Raw genomic sequence first — 17,387 nt, forward strand, 5'->3', positions numbered from 1 at the left:
TTTTTTTTTTTTAATTTTGGTAACTCACACAGCATGAGGGATTTTAGCTCCCTGACCAAGGATTGAGCATTCTTTGGCATTGCCTTTCTTTGGGGTTGGAATGAAAACTGACCTTTTCTAGTCCTGTGGCCACTGCTGCATTTTCCAAATTTGTTGTCATATTGAGTGCAGCACTTTCACAGCATCATCTTCTAGGATTTGAAATAGCTCAGCTGAAATTCCATCACCTCCACTAGCTTTGTTCGTAGGGATGCTTCCTAAGGCCCACGTGACTTTGCATTCCAGGATGTCTGGCTCTAGGTGAGTGATCACATCATCGTGATTTACTGAGTTGTGAAGATCTTTTTTGTATAGTACTTCCGTGTATTCTTGCCGCCTTTTCTTAATATCTTTGTCTTCTGTTAGATCCATACCATTTCTGTCCTTTATTGTGCCCATCTTTGCATGAAATGTTCCCCTGGTATCTCTAATTTTCTTGAAGAGATCTCTAGTCTTTCCCATTCTGTTGTTTTCCTCTATTTCTTTATACTGATCACTGAGGAAGGCTTTTTTATCTCTCCCTGCTATTCTTTGGAACTCTGCATTCAAATGAGTATATCTTTCCTTTTCTCCTTTGCCTTTAGCTTCTCTTCTTTCTTCATGTATTTGTAAGGCCTCCTCAGACAACCGTTTTGCCTTTTGCATGTCTTTTTCTTGGGGATGGTTTTGATCACTGCCTCCTGTACAATGTCACGAACCTCTGTCCATAGTTCTTCAGGTGCTCTCTGAGATCTAATCCCTTGAATCTATTTGTCACTTTCACTGTATAATCATAAGGGATTTGATTTAGGTCATACCTGAATGGTCCAGTGGTTTTCCCTGCTTTCTTCAATTTAAGTCTGAATTTTGCAAGAAGGAGTTCATGATCTGAGCCACAGTCAGCTCCCAATCTTGTTTTTACTGACTGTAGAGAGCTTCTCCATCTTTGGCTGCAAAGAATATAATCAATCTGATTTCGGTATTGACCACCTGGTGATGTCCATGTGTAGAGTCGTCTCGTGTTGTTGTAAGAGAGTGTTTGCTATGACCCATGTGTTCTCTTGGCAAAACTCTGTTAGCCTTTGCTCTGCTTCTTTTTGTATTCCAAGGCCAAACCTGCCTGTTATTCCGGGTATCTCTTGACTTCCTACTTTTGCATTCCAGTCCCCTATGAAGAAAGGGACATCTTTTTTTGGTGTTAGTTCTAGAAGGTCTTGTAAGTCATCATAGAACTTTTCAACTTCGGCTTCTTTGGCATTAGTGATTGGAGCATAGACTTGTATTACTCTGATATTGAATGGTTTGTCTTGGAAATGAACAGAGATCATTTGGTCATTTTTGATTCTTGCCCACAGTAGTAGATATAATGGTCATCTGAATTAAATTTGCACGTTCCAGTCCACTTTAGTTCACTGATTCCTAAAGTGTCAATGTTCACTCTTGCTGCTTCCTGTTTGACCACTGCCAATTTACCTTGATTCATGGACCTAACATTCCAGATTCCTATGCAATATTGTTCTTTACAGCATCTGACTTTACTTCCATCACCAGTCACGTCCACAACTGGGCATTGTTTTTGCTTTGGCTCCATCTCCTCATCTTTCTGGAGTTATTTCTCCACTCTTCTCCAGTAGTATATTGGGCACCTACTGACCTGGGGAGTTCACCTTTCAGTGTCCTATCTTTTTGCCTTTGCATACTGTTCATGGGATTCTCAAGGCAAAAGTACTCAAGTGGTTTGCCATTCTCTTCTACAGTGGACCACATTTTGTCAGAACTCTCCACCATGACCCATCCATCTTGGGTGGCCCGACATGGCATAGCTCACACTTTCATTGAGTTAGACAAGGATGTGGTCCATGTCATCAGTTTGGAGAATTTTCTGTGATTATGGTATTCATTCTGTGATGAATAAGGATAAAAAGCTTATGGAAGCTTCTTGATGGGAGAGACTGACTGTGGGGAAAACTGGCTCTTGTTCTGATGGGAGGGGTCATGCTCAGTAAATCTTTAATTCAATTTTCTGTTGATGGGTGGGGCTATGTTCCCTCCCTGTTATTTGGCCTGAGGCCAAACTGTCGACCCATGCCCCCACTGGAAACTCCTGGATATTCACAGGCAAAACTGACTCAGTCTATTCTGGGGACACTGCTCCTTTCTCCTGGCCCCTGGTGCACACATGGTTTTGTTTGTGCCCTCCAAAAGTCTGTCTCCCCAGTCCTGTAGAAGTTCAGTTCAGTTCAGTCGCTCAGTCATGTCCAACTCTTTGCAACCCCATAAATCGCAGCACACCAGGCCTCCCTGTCCATCACCAACTCCCGGAGTTTACCCTAACCCATGTCCATCGAGTCGGTGATGCCATCCAACCATCTCATCCTCTGTTGTCCCCTTCTCCTCCCACCCCCAATCCTACCCAGCATTAGGGTCTTTTCCAATGAGTCAACTCTTCGCATGAGGTGGCCAAAATATTGGAGTTCCAGCTTCAACATCAGTCCTTCCAATGAACACCCAGGACTGATCTCCTTTAGGATGGATTGATTGGATCTCCTTGCAGTCCAAGGGACACTCAAGAGTCTTCTCCAACATCACAGTTCAAAAGCATCAATTCTTCGGTGCTCAGCTTTCTTCACCGTCCAACTCTCACATCCATACATGACCACTGGAAAAACCATAGCCTTGACTAGACGGACCTTTGTTGGCAAAGTAATGTCTCTGCTTTTAAATATGCTCTCTAGGTTGGTCATAACCTTCCTTCCAAGGAGTAAGCGTCTTTTAATTTCATGGCTGCAATCACCATCAGCAGTGATTTTGCAGCCCCCAAAAATAAAGTCTGACGCTGTTTCCACTGTTTCCCCATCTATTTCCCATGAAGTGATGGGACCAGATGCCATGATCTTCGTTTTCTGAACGTTGAGCTTTAAGCCAACTTTTTCACTCTCCTCTTTCACTTTCATCAAGAGGCTCTTTAGTTCTTCTTCACTTTCTGCCATAGGGTGGTGTCATCTGCATATCTGAGGTTATTGATATTTCTCCCAGCAATCTTGATTCCAGCTTGTGTTTCTTTCAGCCCAGCGTTTCTCATGATGTACTCTGCATATAAGTTAAATAAGCAGGGCAACAATATACAGCCTTGACGTACTCCTTTTCCTATTTGGAAACAGTCTGTTGTTCCATGTCCAGTTCTAACTGTTGCTTCCTGACCTGCATACAGGTTTCTCAAGAGACAGGTCAGATGGTCTGGTACTCCCATCTCTTTCAGAATTTTCCACAGTTTATTGTGATCCACACAGTCAAAGGCTTTGGCATAGTCGATAAAGCAGAAATAGATGTTTTTCTGGAACTCTCTTGCTTTTTCGATGATCCATTGGATGTTGGCAATTTGATCTCTGGTTCCTCTGCCTTTTCTAAAACCAGCTTGAACATCTGGAAGTTCACGGTTCACGGGTTGCTGAAGCCTGGCTTGGAGAATTTTGAGCATTACTTTACTAGCATGTGAGATGAGAGCAATTGTGCGGTAGTTTGAGCATTCTTTGGCATTGCCTTTCTTTGGGATTAGAACGAAAACTGACCTTTTCCAGTCCTGTGGCCACTGCTGAGTTTTCCAAATTTGCTGGCATATCGAGTGCAGTACTTTCACAGCATCACCTTTGAGGATTTGAAATAGCTCAACTGGAATTCCATCACCTCCACTAGCTTTGTTCGTAGTGATGCTTTCTAAGACCCACTTGACTTCACATTCCAGGATGTCTGACTCTAGGTGAGTGATCACACCATCGTGATTATCTGGGTCGTGAAGATCTTTTTTGTACAGTTCTTCTGTGTATTCTTGCCACCTCTTCTTAATATCCTCTGGGGCTAGGCCGGGCCGGGGGCCGGGGGCCGGGCCCGGGGGCAACGGCCGATAGGGGCTAGGCCGGGCTGGGGGCCGGGAGCCGGGGGCAACGGCCGAGAGGGGCTAGGCCGGGCTGGGGGCCGGGAGCCGGGGGCAGCGGCCGACAGGGGCTAGGCCGGGCCGGGGGCTGGGGGACGGGGGCAACAGCCGAGAGGGGCTAGGCCGGGCCGGGAGCCGGGGGCAACGGCCGAGACGGGCTAGGCCAGGCGGGCGGCGGGGGACGGCGGCCGACAGGGCCTAGGCCGGGCCGGGGGCTGGGGCCGGCGGCGGCAGCGGCGGCAGCGAGAGGAATTACCCAAGGCCCAAGGTAAGAGAAACCCAAGTAAGACGGTAAGTGTTGCGAGAGGGCATCAGAGGGCAGACACACTAAAACTAAAATTACAGAAAACTAGCTAATCTGATCACATGGACCACAGCCTTGTCTATCTCAATGAAACTAAGCCATGCCATGTGGGGCCACCCAAGACGGATGGGTCATGGTGGAGAGGTCTGACAGGTTGTGGTCCACTGGAGAAGGGCATGGCAAACCACTTCAGTATTCTTGCCTTGAGAACCCCATGAACAGTATGAAAAGGCAAAAGGATAGGACACTGAAAGATGAACTCCCCAGGTCAGTAGGTGCCCAGTATGCTAATGGAGATCAGTGGAGAAATAATTCCAGAAAAAATGATGGGATGGAGCCAAAGCAAAAACGATACCCAACTGTGGATGTGACTGGTGACAGACACAAAGTCCGATGCTGTAAAGAGCAATATTGCATAGGAACCTGGAATGTTAGGTCCATGAATCAAGGCAAACTGGAAGTGGTCAAACAGGAGATGGCAAGAGTGAACGTCGACATTCTAGGAATCAGCGAACTAAGATGGACTGGAATGGGTGAATTTAACTCAGATGACCATTATATCTACTACTGTGGGCAAGAATCCCTTAGAAGACATGGAGTAGCCATCATGGTCAACAAAAGAATCCAAAATGCAGTACTTGGATGCAATCTCAAAAACGACAGAATGCTCTCTGTTCGTTTCCAAGGCAAACCATTCAATATCACGGTAATCCAAGTCTATGCCCCGACCAGTAACGCCGAAGAAGCTGAAGTTGAACAGTTCTATGAAGACCTACAAGACCTTCTAGAACTAACACCCAAAAAAGATGTCCTTTTCATTATAGGGGACTGGAATGCAAAAGTAGGAAGTCAAGAAACACCTGGCGTAACAGGCAAGTTTGGCCTTGGAGTACAGAATGAAGCAGGGCAAAGGCTTATAGAGTTTTGCCACGAGAACGCACTGGTAATAGCAAACACCCTATTCCAGCAACACAAGAGAAGACTCTACACGTGGACATCACCAGATGGTCAACACTGAAATCAGATTGATTATATTCTTTGCAGCCAAAGATGGAGAAGCTCTATACAGTCAGCAAAAACAAGACCGGGAGCAGGCTGTGGCTCAGATCATGAACTGCTTATTGCCAAATTCAGACTTAAATTGAAGAAAGTAGGGAAAACCACTGGACCATTCAGGTATGACCTAGATCAAATCCCTTATGAGTATACAGTGGAAGTGACAAATAGATTTAAGGGACTAGACCTGATAGACAGAGTGCCTGATGAACTATGGACAGAGGTTCGTGACATTGTACAGGAGATAGGGATCAAGAAAATCCCCATGGAAAAGAAATGCAAAAAAGCAAAATGGCTGTCTGAGGAGGCCTTACAGATAGCTGGGAACAGAAGAGAAGCGAAAAGCAAAGGAGAAAAGAAAAGATATTTCCATCTCAATGCAGAGCTCCAAAGAATAGCAAGGAGAGATAAAGCTCAGCGATCAGTGCAAAGAAATAGAGGAGGGCTAAAAGGACCCAGCTAATAGATAGAAGTGTGATCTTATCAGTCCCGTAGATCTCCGTAGCAGCTGTCTTCTCTGGTGTGTTAGGCGTTGTGTAAATAGGTTCCATTAGAGCACTACAAGAAAGAGTCCTGCATCAGGCCACCCTGAAGCATGTCATGTTTAGAACAGCATCTTCCTGGAGCTAGCCTCTTGAGCTTTCGTCCAGTTACATAATGGTTTATTACTTTTCCCAACAGGCAGTTGCTAACATTAAGAGGAAGATTTTGGTTTTTTTAACATGTTTATTTTTTTTTTTATAATCTTATTTATTGATTTATTTTTGCTGCCCTGGGCCTTTGTGGCTTTGTGCGGGCTTTCTCTGGTCGAGACAAGTGGTGGGGCTACTCTTCCTTGCTGTGCAGAGGCTTCTCATTGTGGTGGTTTCTCTTGTTGCAGAGCACGGGCTCTGTGTGTGGGAGCTGAGTAGTTGCAGCATACAGGCTTAGTTGCTCCATGGCACGTGGGGGTCTTCCTGGACCAGAGATTAAACCCATGTCTCCTGCATTGGCAGGCGGACTCCTATCCACGGCACTACCAGAGAAGTCCAAAAGAGCAATTTTAATGAGCTGACCATCTTGATTCTACTCTACCAAGTCAATCTACTTTATCTTTTCTTCTGTCCTGGCAGCCCTCTATTCCAGCCAAAGCAGCCCCTTACCATGTGCTCATTACACCGTACCCATTCCTGCTTTTATCTGTGCGTTTGCACAGACAAAATAAATTCCTTAATTTTACTTTGCCTGTGGGAGTCCTATGACTCTCAAAAGCCAACTCAAGTTCATCTTTCTTCAAATAGACTTCCCTGAATACTCCAGCCCTGCTGACCCTAGTCCCATGAGGCCTGTCACCAGTTCTCAGGGGCCCCAGCAAAGCAGTCCCCTCACCTCAGAACTTACAAAAGTGGTAAACAGTTCTTTAGAAGGTGGCTCCCTAAGAGCCTCGTGGAGGGGAGCAGAACAGCGTAAGGACCAATGGCTTCCTGGTCTGTCAGACTTGAGTAAAACCTGACATGATGTGTTACCTGCTAAAGAGAAATGTGTCCGTCTGTAGGAGGGCTGGTCAGTAGTGAAAGTGCAGGAAAGGTGAAGAGGGACCAGCATGGGTAGTGCCCAGCCTCACCTTGTCCAAGAGGAGAGATGCACCCGAGGCAGCATAACTGAAGAGTCAGGCCCATCGCCAGGCTGCAGCTGTTGAGAGCATCTGGCTACCGCAGGCCTTTCCGTTTAATGTGGGATTCAGCTGATTCCTTTGGTTCTAATTCTGTTCTCACCAAGTAGCCTTTTGAGTGTGTGGTTGTGCTTTGGTGTGCCTTGGAGGCCTGTCTCTCCAGAAGTTTAATTCTCTGGTTGTGTAGACACAGGTGCCCTGTCTGTAGAACAGATGTATTTCTCGTTGTCAAGTAAGAATTTGGCATTCTGATTTTTGATCAGTCCTGTGATATTATTGATAAAGTGAAACTGCCGCAAGAGGAAGATGTGAGTTCTCTCTTGGTGGGGAAGAGTAATTTCTGAGCCTAGGAGGCCAGGGACTTAACATGGGGTCTGGGGACTTAGCATGGGGTCAGCTTGCTAGTAGTTGGCCATTGCCCAGACTGTACCCCTGCATCTCCAGGTGGCATATGGCCTTTGCTTGTTTAGTATATCTACATGTGCGAGCTAAGTTGCCAGTCATGTCTGACTCTTTGTGACCCCATGGACTGTAGCTCTTCCAGGCTCCTCTGTCCATGGGATTCTCCAGGCAAGAATACTCGAGCGGGTGGTCACGCCCTCCTCCAGGAGATCTTCCCAACCCAGGAATCAAACCCGCATCTCTTATATCTTGTGCATTGGCGGGCAGGTTCTTTACTACTAGTGCCACCTGGGAAGTCCTATAACATCCTGTTTCTACTGTTTTTAATTTCCATGTAGTTTAACCTTGCATTTGTATTTATTTATACCATTTCATTGTTTCCGCTCCCTACTTACAAGGTTTTTGAGGACAGGGACTGTGCAGTGTTTTCCCCATGATAGACACTAATGGTGTTTGACAGAAGAGAGATGAGGCATTATATCAGTTCCACAGTGAGGAATAATGCAACGGAATATTTATTTGAAGTAGCATAGAGAGCCCAGAAATAGACCCACGTGTTCTTAAGATATTTGTCATGTTTTAATATTCTAATCAGTGGAAGAAAATGAATAAATGGTAATCAAATAAGCTGCCTGACTATTTGTGGGGAGGGGGGGGAGGAATAATAGCAGATCCCCATTTCTCACCTTAAATAAACATGTTTCCATAAATGTGAAAAGATACTGCATAAAAGTATTAGAAGAAAAGCAGTGTTTTAATAATCTTGTGGCAGGAAAGCAGCTTCAGGGTCCGGTACCATGAGCAGAGTCTTTGATGGATCTGACCACCTGGTCTGTGACAACAACTTAGCACTGATTCATGCCAAGTGGAAGATGAGGAATTTTCTGTGTATTGTCTGACTCAATCGCCACAATCCTGTGAGGATGGTATTACTGTCCCTCTCTCATAGAGGAAGGAAATCAGCATGAGGCCCCAGTGGTCAAACCAAAAGCAGGAGCCGGGATCACCAGACTGCAAAGCCTGTGCTTCCTACTCTGCTCTTTTGTCTTTTCTCCTTAGAGACAAACACTGGGAGGTTTTGAAACACTGAAATTCAACGGAAGCCAATATTTATTTATTATAACGAGGTTTGTGGTGGGGGTTTGTTTTTGTTTGCTTGGCCGTGCTGTGCTCGCAGGATCTTCGTTCCCTACCAGGGATCAAATCCAGGCCACCGCAGTGAAATCGCCGAGTCCTAACCACTGGACCACTAGGGAACTCCCAGGGGTTTTACAGATCAACAGGGAGAAGGCAGACAATCCAGGGGAGAAGGGGGTGAGGGCTGAGAGGAGTAGGAGAGGCATTGACAGTCTGCCACCATACTGGCCCGTCTCTCCTCACGGGTCGTGTGCAGCGGGTTTTGTTAGCCAAGCCTTTGTCACCTCATGACATAAAAATCATCTCTAATCGTCATCTTCAAGTACTTTTATAATCTGTCTAGAACTTGCTGTATTTGATTTTTAGTGTGATTGAGGTAGGGGATCTAACCTTTTCCCCACTACCTGAAGATCCACTTGTTTTCAAATCTTTCACTGAATGGTTCATTCTTTCTCCCCTGTCTAAAATACTATCTTTATTTGAACTCTATTCTGTTGATCCAGTTATCTTTTCCTGTTATCTTTTCAATATCACACTGCTTAACTCCAGTTACTCTATAACATGTAATTTTATATCTGTTAGGGTAAGGCCCTGCTCTTTGATCTTCTTTTTCATACATTTCATAAGCGTTCTTGCGTATATTCTCTACAAAATGTCAGCTCACCAGATTTTGTTTAAAAATTTCCTTGGATATAAATAGGGTTGCATTGAATTTGTAGGTTAATTTGAGGAGAATTGACCTCCTTACAGTATTCTTGGAAGATGGTATCCATCCCATGCCATGTATGTATTTCTTCTCAATGTCCTTCAGGAAGGTTTTAATGTTCTCTTCACATAAGTCTTACACATTTTTGGTTGAGTTTATTCCTAGTTACTATTGATATTATAAATGGGATCTTTCTTCCATTTTTTAGTTGGTTTGGTGATTTGTGCTATATAGGAAAGCTATTAAAGCTTATATGTTGATCTCTTGATTTTGTACATAAGCCACCTTAACTGAATTCTCGTATTACTTACAGTACTTAAAATTTTGGTTGATTCCTTTGGTCTTCTAAAGTCCATTACTCATATGCAGATATGTTTGTCTCTTCCTTTCCAATTCTCCCTTTTTCTTACTGTACTGATTAGGAAACCCCCCTCCTCCACAGTGATCAATAGTAATAGTAATGATAGGCATCTTCCCCCTGTCCTTGATTTTAAACAGTGCTTAGGTTTCTGGTCAATACTTTTATTTTCTTTCCCTACTTCTGAAAGTTTTTTGTTAGGAATTATCTGTTGAACATGATCCAAAATGGTCCATAAAATGTATCGCCAGCTGCACGCAACACCCAAGGTTAGGTACTGTGAGAGAGTCAAAGGATTCTTAAACAGGATAGAATCCCTGTCCTTGAAAATGTTATCAACTCACTGGGTAGATAAGACTGAAAATAAAAAGTAATTAATAAAGATTTGAAAGTGGCTGTCATGATCGTGATCATGTTTTCTTTTAAAACAGATTTATTCTCATAGAAGAGCATCAGAGGAAGAAGGAAGCAGAAGGTAAATATTGGTCTTTTAAAGTAGAATTTTAGAACTAGAGGAGAGCTGAGAACTCATCTATTTTAGTCTCCTCACCAAAGTCAAGAAGAAGCTCTATTTACCCTAATGCTTTACGCTAATTTATTTATCAGCAGAATTAACTCCTCAACCAAATCTGGCCCAGCACAGGACTGGCACGGATTCATCTGGTTTCACGCATTCTTTAAGGAAAGAGGGTGGATGGGGAGAGGTTTCGGTTGTACCTGTTCCTGCCGGTGGTAGGCATCAGGCCAGGTCAGAGGTGTTCTTGGAGGCTCTGGGGTAGGGAAGTTAGAGATTTGGGGGCTAGCCTTACTCAAAGCTGATGAAAAGTAGAACAAACTATGTGTTCTTTCTGTAAAGGGGCAGGAAAGCTTCCCTTCTCATCATCCTCCTGGTTTTCAGCCCCCACTCCCTATTCCCTTTATCCAAACCAGTTAAAGTTTTAACTGGAAGAAACTTCAGACAGTAGTTTGTCTTTTCCTTTTATAATAAAAAAAAAAATGGAGAAAGAGAAAACATCTGGCCCCGTGGTCACGCTGCTAGTGATTATCAAAGAGAAGGTGGTGCCTTTCCAACTAGGGCCCCTCGTGATCACACTGTGCTTGGGCTGCGAGCTGCATTTTATGTCAACAGTTCAGTACACACATACTTTATGGACAGAAGTGGTTTCTGATACAAACTCATTGTGCACTCTGTTGTTGTTGTTAGTTTTGTTTGTTTTCGAAAAGAATACTTTCGAGTTTTCCTTCTGGTCATAACCTTTAAACTGATTTCACAATTCACTCACACCTCAGTGACAACCTGCCATATGCAAGTCAGAGTGCTAGATAACTTTGCTAGTTGGACTTAGGGGTTTACCTGCTGTGATGCAGTTTATCAGATCGAGCAGCTAAGAAGATAGAAGCACCTCCTCCCCTCCCCCACCCCCACCCCCACCCCAGCAAATGCCGCACATGAGACTAAGTCCAAAGGGGGCTAGTGTGGAATGCTTCTGAAAGGAATGTGCACCTGCCCAGCATGATTGTGCAGTGTTTTCACTGCACGAGGGCAGTTGGCCGAGGGCCGAGAAATGGGAGTGGGGCTGCAGTCGTGGCTGTAGGCCATGCTAAGCCACATGCACAGGTCTCCCCAGAGACGCAGGCAGGGGGCCATTTTGAACAGACCCGGAGAGCTTCTGGAAGGCCAGCATGCGTGGAGTGATTCTCAAGACCCCAGGTCTGTGGTGACTTTGCTCATTGTGATTGCTGACTGAAGTCCCATTTAGTCCTGGTAAGACCAGAGCAAACACACTGTGGGAGATGGAAAGTGGCACGTGACACTAACTGTGTATGCTTTCCTCCAAGGGGCTGTTTTGGATTTCTGCTGCGTAAGAGAAGCTCGGGGACAAGTGAGAGTCAGGTAGGTTTGGGAAGGATAAAGTGCTGTGGCCAGAGGAAGCAGGGGAGAAGCAGAACTAACATGTCGCTCTCTGTGTCCCAGGAGGGCTTTTTCTGGAGGCGGCGGCCACTTTGGCTTCGGGACATGTACAGGCCTCTCAGTGCCACACGCAAGAAAAATATGGCGCAGAAGCTGCACGACAAGGAGTCTTCAGATGAGGATGAGATTTTCAGAAAGGATGCCTGGTAAACGATAGGGGACAATTTACACTTCTTGCCTCAGATGAGGAAATAATGCAAAGTGTGATTGCCCCTTTCGAGACTAAACGCCTTGGCACTCTTCTTCTTATCCCAGGGGGGACCCTGAAATGCTGATAGGGACTCCTCCTCCGGCTACAGATTCGGCTGCTGAAGAGGAGAGTGAGGCAGCCGCCGACACCACCACAGAGTGAGCCCCGTCCTGCCACCGGCCACCTGCAAATTTATTTTCTAATACTGGCTTCTCAGCATCACTTGTAAAATACTTACTTTTCTCATATTAAAATGTATGAATGCATAACCAATTATAACCATGTGGTAAGGAATTAAAATGCCAATAGTTGAGTATTTATGTACCAATATAATATCAAGAAAAAAGCAGAGCTGAAACTAGAATCCCTCAGGGCGGCCAGAACTTCCACCAGAGGAAACACAGGCAGAAGAGGAGAAATACAAGAATGGAGGGGGGGCTTCCATCCCGTGTTTCCGCAGTATAACCAGCCCCTGGGAACTGGAAAACAGGTCATCCTCCGGGGGCATAGATTATTAAATCAAATAATTTTCTCTGGTGCTCTCTCTTCTGATTCATCAAGTACAAGTTATTTACAACACACTTGCCCTCCTGCTCATGGAGGATCATCCACTTCTGGCCCCTCTTGTAAGTCACTGGGGCTGACAGAATATTTGGATCCCTGGGCCTTCCTCCACCACAGGACCAAGGCCTGACTTTCTCCCAAGCCCTCAAACTCGTGTACAAATGCGTTCCCTGTCTTGGTAGGGGGTTCTCCACCCCTTAAGCTGGTGGAAAATGCACACTGGGTTGCATTTTTTCTTGAAAAAGCAAAAAATCTGAGCCTTTGAATAGCTAGCAGGGAGGGGCCAGAGGGGCAGGATAAAGAAAAACATGTGCAAGCACCCAAGATGGTCCTCCTCAGGCCCCAGCCTCTCCTGACCCCTTTGAGGGTCAGTCATATGCTGCTCGGCTCCCTCCAGCACCAGACCCACCGCACTCCTGCCTCACCCAACACGGGCCCAGGGCTGCCTTGACTCCAAGTGACGATGTAATGGCAGTGCCATGTGGGGAAGGTGCAAAGGCTCTTCCAGTCCTTCTGCAAAGAAAATTGTTAATCGATCGCATTTAGTAAGTCAGGGAGAAAGAAATATATTAATGAGTAAAAGAAATACTGAATGAACAAGATTTGATAATCTACCAAAATGACCACAGACAGCGCCGGAGCTTTAATAATACGAGGTGAAGAATGGCGCAAACCATGGGACGAGAGCACGCAGTCCCCCAGAGGAGCAGTGGGCCTGAGAGATAGCCCAGCAGGTTCTGCTAGTTGGGTGGGGTTTCAAGCAAAGTGATCAGTCCACCCGTTCTTCTGGTTTATGAGTTCCCTGATGGGGCATGAAGACATCTGTTCTCTCAGTGCCTGCCCAGGTCACCTCCCAAAGTTTCTCACCAAGAATGAAAAACAAATGTTTTCTCTGGGCGGTAACTTCAACGAACAAGTATTTACTTTGTTTAAAGTGCATGACCAATAATACTAATAATAGGAAGCAGCAGCAGCGAGCATGTTCTATTTGCTTGTGTGCTGCCCAGCCCTGGGTTAGGCATTTTACGGTCTTATCTAGCCCAACAATCCATGTAAACATATCTTGTTATCCTCGTTTGACAGATAGGAAACAAGGTTTAAAGAATATAGGTAACCTGGACTTCCATGAGGGTCCGGTGGTTAAGAATCCACCCCTCAGTGCAGGGGACCCGGGTTTAATCCCTGATTTGGAAAGTTCCCACATGCTGTGGGGCAGCTAAGCCTGTGCGCCACTCAATTACTGCAGCCTACGCTCTAGAGCCCATGCTCTGCAACAAGAGAAGCCATGCACCTCAACTAGAGAAAGCTCACGTGCAGCAACAAAAACCCAGTGCAGCCAAAAACAAGTAAATAAATAAAATTCAAAAAAGAAGAAGAAAGTAGGTTACCGGCTCAAGTGCCCCAGGCCACACGTCCAAAAGTGTGTTAGGGTTGTAGCGCAGAACTGCTAGATTCCAATAGGGGTGAGAGAAGTATAGAACCTTTGGTTGCCACCAAAGAGCCAGTAACAGTGATGATAATTAGGGGGAAGAGGCGGCTGCTGTTTCTTGAGCACCTGCTGTGTGCCAGGGACTATCCTAGGAGCTTTGGTTACACCATTAGTTCACAGGAGCAGAAAGTCCTCATGTCTGCTCAAAACTCTGTAATGAAAGGGAGGTTGATTTCAGTAAGAGAGGTAGCCACAAAGACAGGGAGCTGACAAGACCAGCGGTAGAGATCCTTGCGCTGCTGGGCTTCCCAAAGCATGGACCAGGATTCCCAGTAGCTTCAGCTTCCTATTTGAGGACAGTTTCATTATTTCAAAGTTGGTACATAAAGTGAGGCTTAGATATCATTTTTTTGTATCACACTACCTCAAGTTTGCACAATTTTATATTGGTCTCACATGCTACCCTACCAGTTTTCTAAAGTAAAATTCCCAAGAGTAAAAGTCTGCTTTGCCCAACTTGACCTAAAGGTTGCTGTTGTTGTTCAGTCGCTCAGTCGTGTCTGACTCTTTGTGACCCCATGGGCTGCAGCATGCCAGGCTTCCCTGTCCTTCACCATCTCCCAGAGCTTGCTCAAACTCATGTCCATTGAGTCAATGATGCCATCCAACCATCTCGTCCTCTGACCTAGACTGGGCAGTGTTTTTGCCAGAGCCCAGAGACATCACCTGACCAGCCAGTGAGTGAGATGTCTCTCCTTGGATCCAGGGACACATCCCTAGAGAGAGCTTGAAAGTGGGAAGAGTGCCCAAGGTCAGGTGGTACAAAGCTTGTCTGCCTAGGGCTGCCTCTGTCACCATCACATGATGGACAAGCCAGCGCAGAGCCCAGCTCCTTATTGAGAGCTGAGTGACAGAAGGAGAGAGGGAGACACAAGGCCAATAGCTACCAAATGAATGAAAAGTCTCACTGATTCTGATGAAATCTGTCAGAGAAATTAGCCATTTTTTAAAAGATAATGAAATGAGACAATATGATTGGGCAAACATGATAGAGAAAAGTTGTAAGACTCGAAGGAGGGAAAGTTAGGAAGCTAGGGAGAGTCCATGAAAAAGGGAGAACTTGAGCTGGCCTGGACTATATGCCAGACACTGCGCCTGGTGCTGGGGAAAGAGTTGATTAGGACAAAGTCACTGCTATGAGGGACCCTAAGCCTAACAGGAGGCCCAGACACCTGAAGATACACACAGAAGACAGTGTGTTGGCAAGACAACGGACCAAGAAGGTTTTGATACAACTAAAGGGCTTGTGCAGTGGGTGTAGATGAATAAGAACTGAAAGGACAAGAGCTTATGTTTTAAGGATGAAAGATTGGCCTTGTGTGTGAAACCCACATGTGCTGACTAACTGACGCTTATCAGAGGTGGGCTCCAATCCTGTCCCAGCAGCTGGGAGACAAGGTCCTTAGCTTCAGGTGTTGGCTGGAACAAACAGCAAATTCTTTAGGCAGCCTGGAGTTTTTCCAGGCAGGCACTTTAAGGGGGGCTAGAGTCATCCTAGATCTGTGGCCTTGAGCTGGTAGAGACTATGTTGGTGTTTGTTGAAGTCTCTATGGGCCAAGGTTGAATCTAGAGGGAGGCTCAGAGGAGCCTGGCTAGAATTTAGTCCAGGAGAGAGTCTGTCACCCTCCAAACCCACATGCCCACCCCTCCTGCCTCCGTCAGCCTCTGAAGCAGGGGGACTCCTGCTTGTTGTGTTCACTGAACTGCTGAGGTGTGGAAGCAAGGGGGGCAGGGAGGTGTGGGACGCAGAGGTTCTTTGGCACCTTCAGGGCCGGAAGTCAGCAGGGATTTGAGAGTGGGAGAGGTTGGCTGCAAAGATGACTGGGAGGCAGAATGGACATCTCTGCCCACCCCTCCCACTCCCCAAGGAGGTCAGGACCTCTCACTCCTGGGGAGCACCAGGCCTGCCTTCGGGTGAGAGTGAGATGCTGTTGAGACCCCCTGGGGGAGGGCAGTGGAGCAGCTTGCGGACATAGGGGGAGCATACCCATCCAAGAAAAGGACAGGCCCTGAAGCCTGGAGCAGAAGTGGAAACGTGGTTCAGGGTGAGGCTTCAGGTGTTGGAGGGTGATGTAGGAAAGAGGGTTTGGCGCCACGCTGTGGCATGTTTGGACTTGCAGGAAAATTATGACCGATCTGTGAACAATATGAAGGCTGCAGGTGGAAGAGGGCTACAGCGAGAATGGTGGAGCCTGGCTCCCCAACACATGAACCGCCAAACTAACCCTGGCTGCTTAACCAGATTCTTACACAAAAGATCAATAAATGTCTTTCTTATTTAACTCACTATTGTGTAGGGTCTATTGCAGTGGCTTAACTTACAACCAATAAAAGAGTATGCACATGTATTGGTTAGTTATTGCCACAATAATGCTATGTAATAAACCCATCCCAACCTCAGTGGGTTAAGATAGCAATTCTCATGAGTCTGCAGTTTGGCTGGGGCAGCTGTGGTTTAATGCTCTGCTGGCTGGGTCCACTCTGCTCCTCACTGCTGGTCTGCAGACCAGACGAGGTAGCTCTTTTCCAAGCGTGTTTATCCTGGGGCCCAGGCTGAAGAGGCAGCAGCTGCCCAAGTGAAGTATATGAGAGGAAGCATCACCAGGCCTCCTCCAACCTGGCACAGAACTGCCACACTCTCATTTTTGCCCATTCCACGGGCCAAAGCAAGTCACTCGACCAAGCCTAAGCCCAGGGACTGGACAGTCCACTCCACCCACAGTGAGATGAGTATAGATGTAGTGAGGGATAAGGGATCACAGCTAATAATTCTATCCATCCCAGGATGTGGTGAGTCTTGGTTTGGGATGTGTGCAGATGATTGCGATTTTGTTCTGCATCAATAAACAGCTGCCATAGGACCTGTTGGTAAGGGTAGTCCTGGTTCTGTAGCAGAAGGAAGGGTTTTGCAGAGTGCACACCCTCCACTCTCGAAGGTGTCACCTATAAATGGAGCTTTGTGAAAGTCACTGTCCGTCAGTGTGCAGACCCAAACACTTTCTCTATTATGTCAGGAACCCTGACAAGGCAAGAAGCACATCCTCTTGCCATCCCCAATGTATAAGAGCAGGTCCTGCCCCCAGTGATGACTCAGTCACTCAGTCTTGAGTGACTTTTAGATCATTTCTTCATTCTCCCCATATGATTCCTTGTGAAATACAGACTGAGCTCCTAAAGGTCAGCATAAGCTGCAAAGGGACTATGCCATTTGGAGGTGGGTTTTGTACCCAGATCTGGCTGATACTGAATTCTGTATCCACTGCTACCCGAAGGGACCTCACAGAAGAAAGCATTTGTACAGAGTAAACATCAAAACAGACCAGTGAAATGTTTTTCTCTAGATGCCATTTGAAACTGGGTAGATTCTCATTGCCTGAAATATCCGAAGAGGAAGACTGTCTAAAAGCACAATCCTGGAGGCTTCCCTGGTGATCCAATGCAGGAGGTGATGTAGGAAATCACCTTCCAATGCAGGAACTGCAGGTTCAATCCCTGGTTGGGGAGCTAAGATCTCACATGCCTCGGGGCCAAAACACCAAAACATAAAACAGAAGCAATACTGTAACAAATTCAACAAAGACTTGAAAAAAATGGTCCATATCAAAAAAT

The 17,387-nt window shown here is 46.0% G+C and overlaps 1 protein-coding gene across 1 annotated transcript in view; it reads left to right on the forward strand.

Moving 5' to 3' along the window:
- LOC145543158 (uncharacterized) overlaps nt 1-12,257 on the forward strand; it is a 52,789-nt gene extending 40,532 nt beyond the window's left edge. The window contains exons 3-6 of the mRNA XM_081583785.1: nt 9,995-10,038; nt 11,403-11,457; nt 11,539-11,681; nt 11,791-12,257. Coding sequence (XP_081439911.1) covers nt 9,995-10,038; nt 11,403-11,457; nt 11,539-11,681; nt 11,791-11,887 — 339 coding nt within the window. The 3' untranslated portion in view covers nt 11,888-12,257. The remainder of the gene's footprint in view (nt 1-9,994; nt 10,039-11,402; nt 11,458-11,538; nt 11,682-11,790) is intronic.
- The last annotated feature ends 5,130 nt before the right edge of the window (nt 12,258-17,387 follow it).

This window comes from Giraffa tippelskirchi, chromosome 3 (genome assembly GCF_054371585.1).
Source record: "Giraffa tippelskirchi isolate mGirTip1 chromosome 3, T2T-mGirTip1v1.2.pri, whole genome shotgun sequence".
In the NCBI taxonomy this organism is placed as follows: Eukaryota; Metazoa; Chordata; class Mammalia; order Artiodactyla; family Giraffidae; genus Giraffa; species Giraffa tippelskirchi.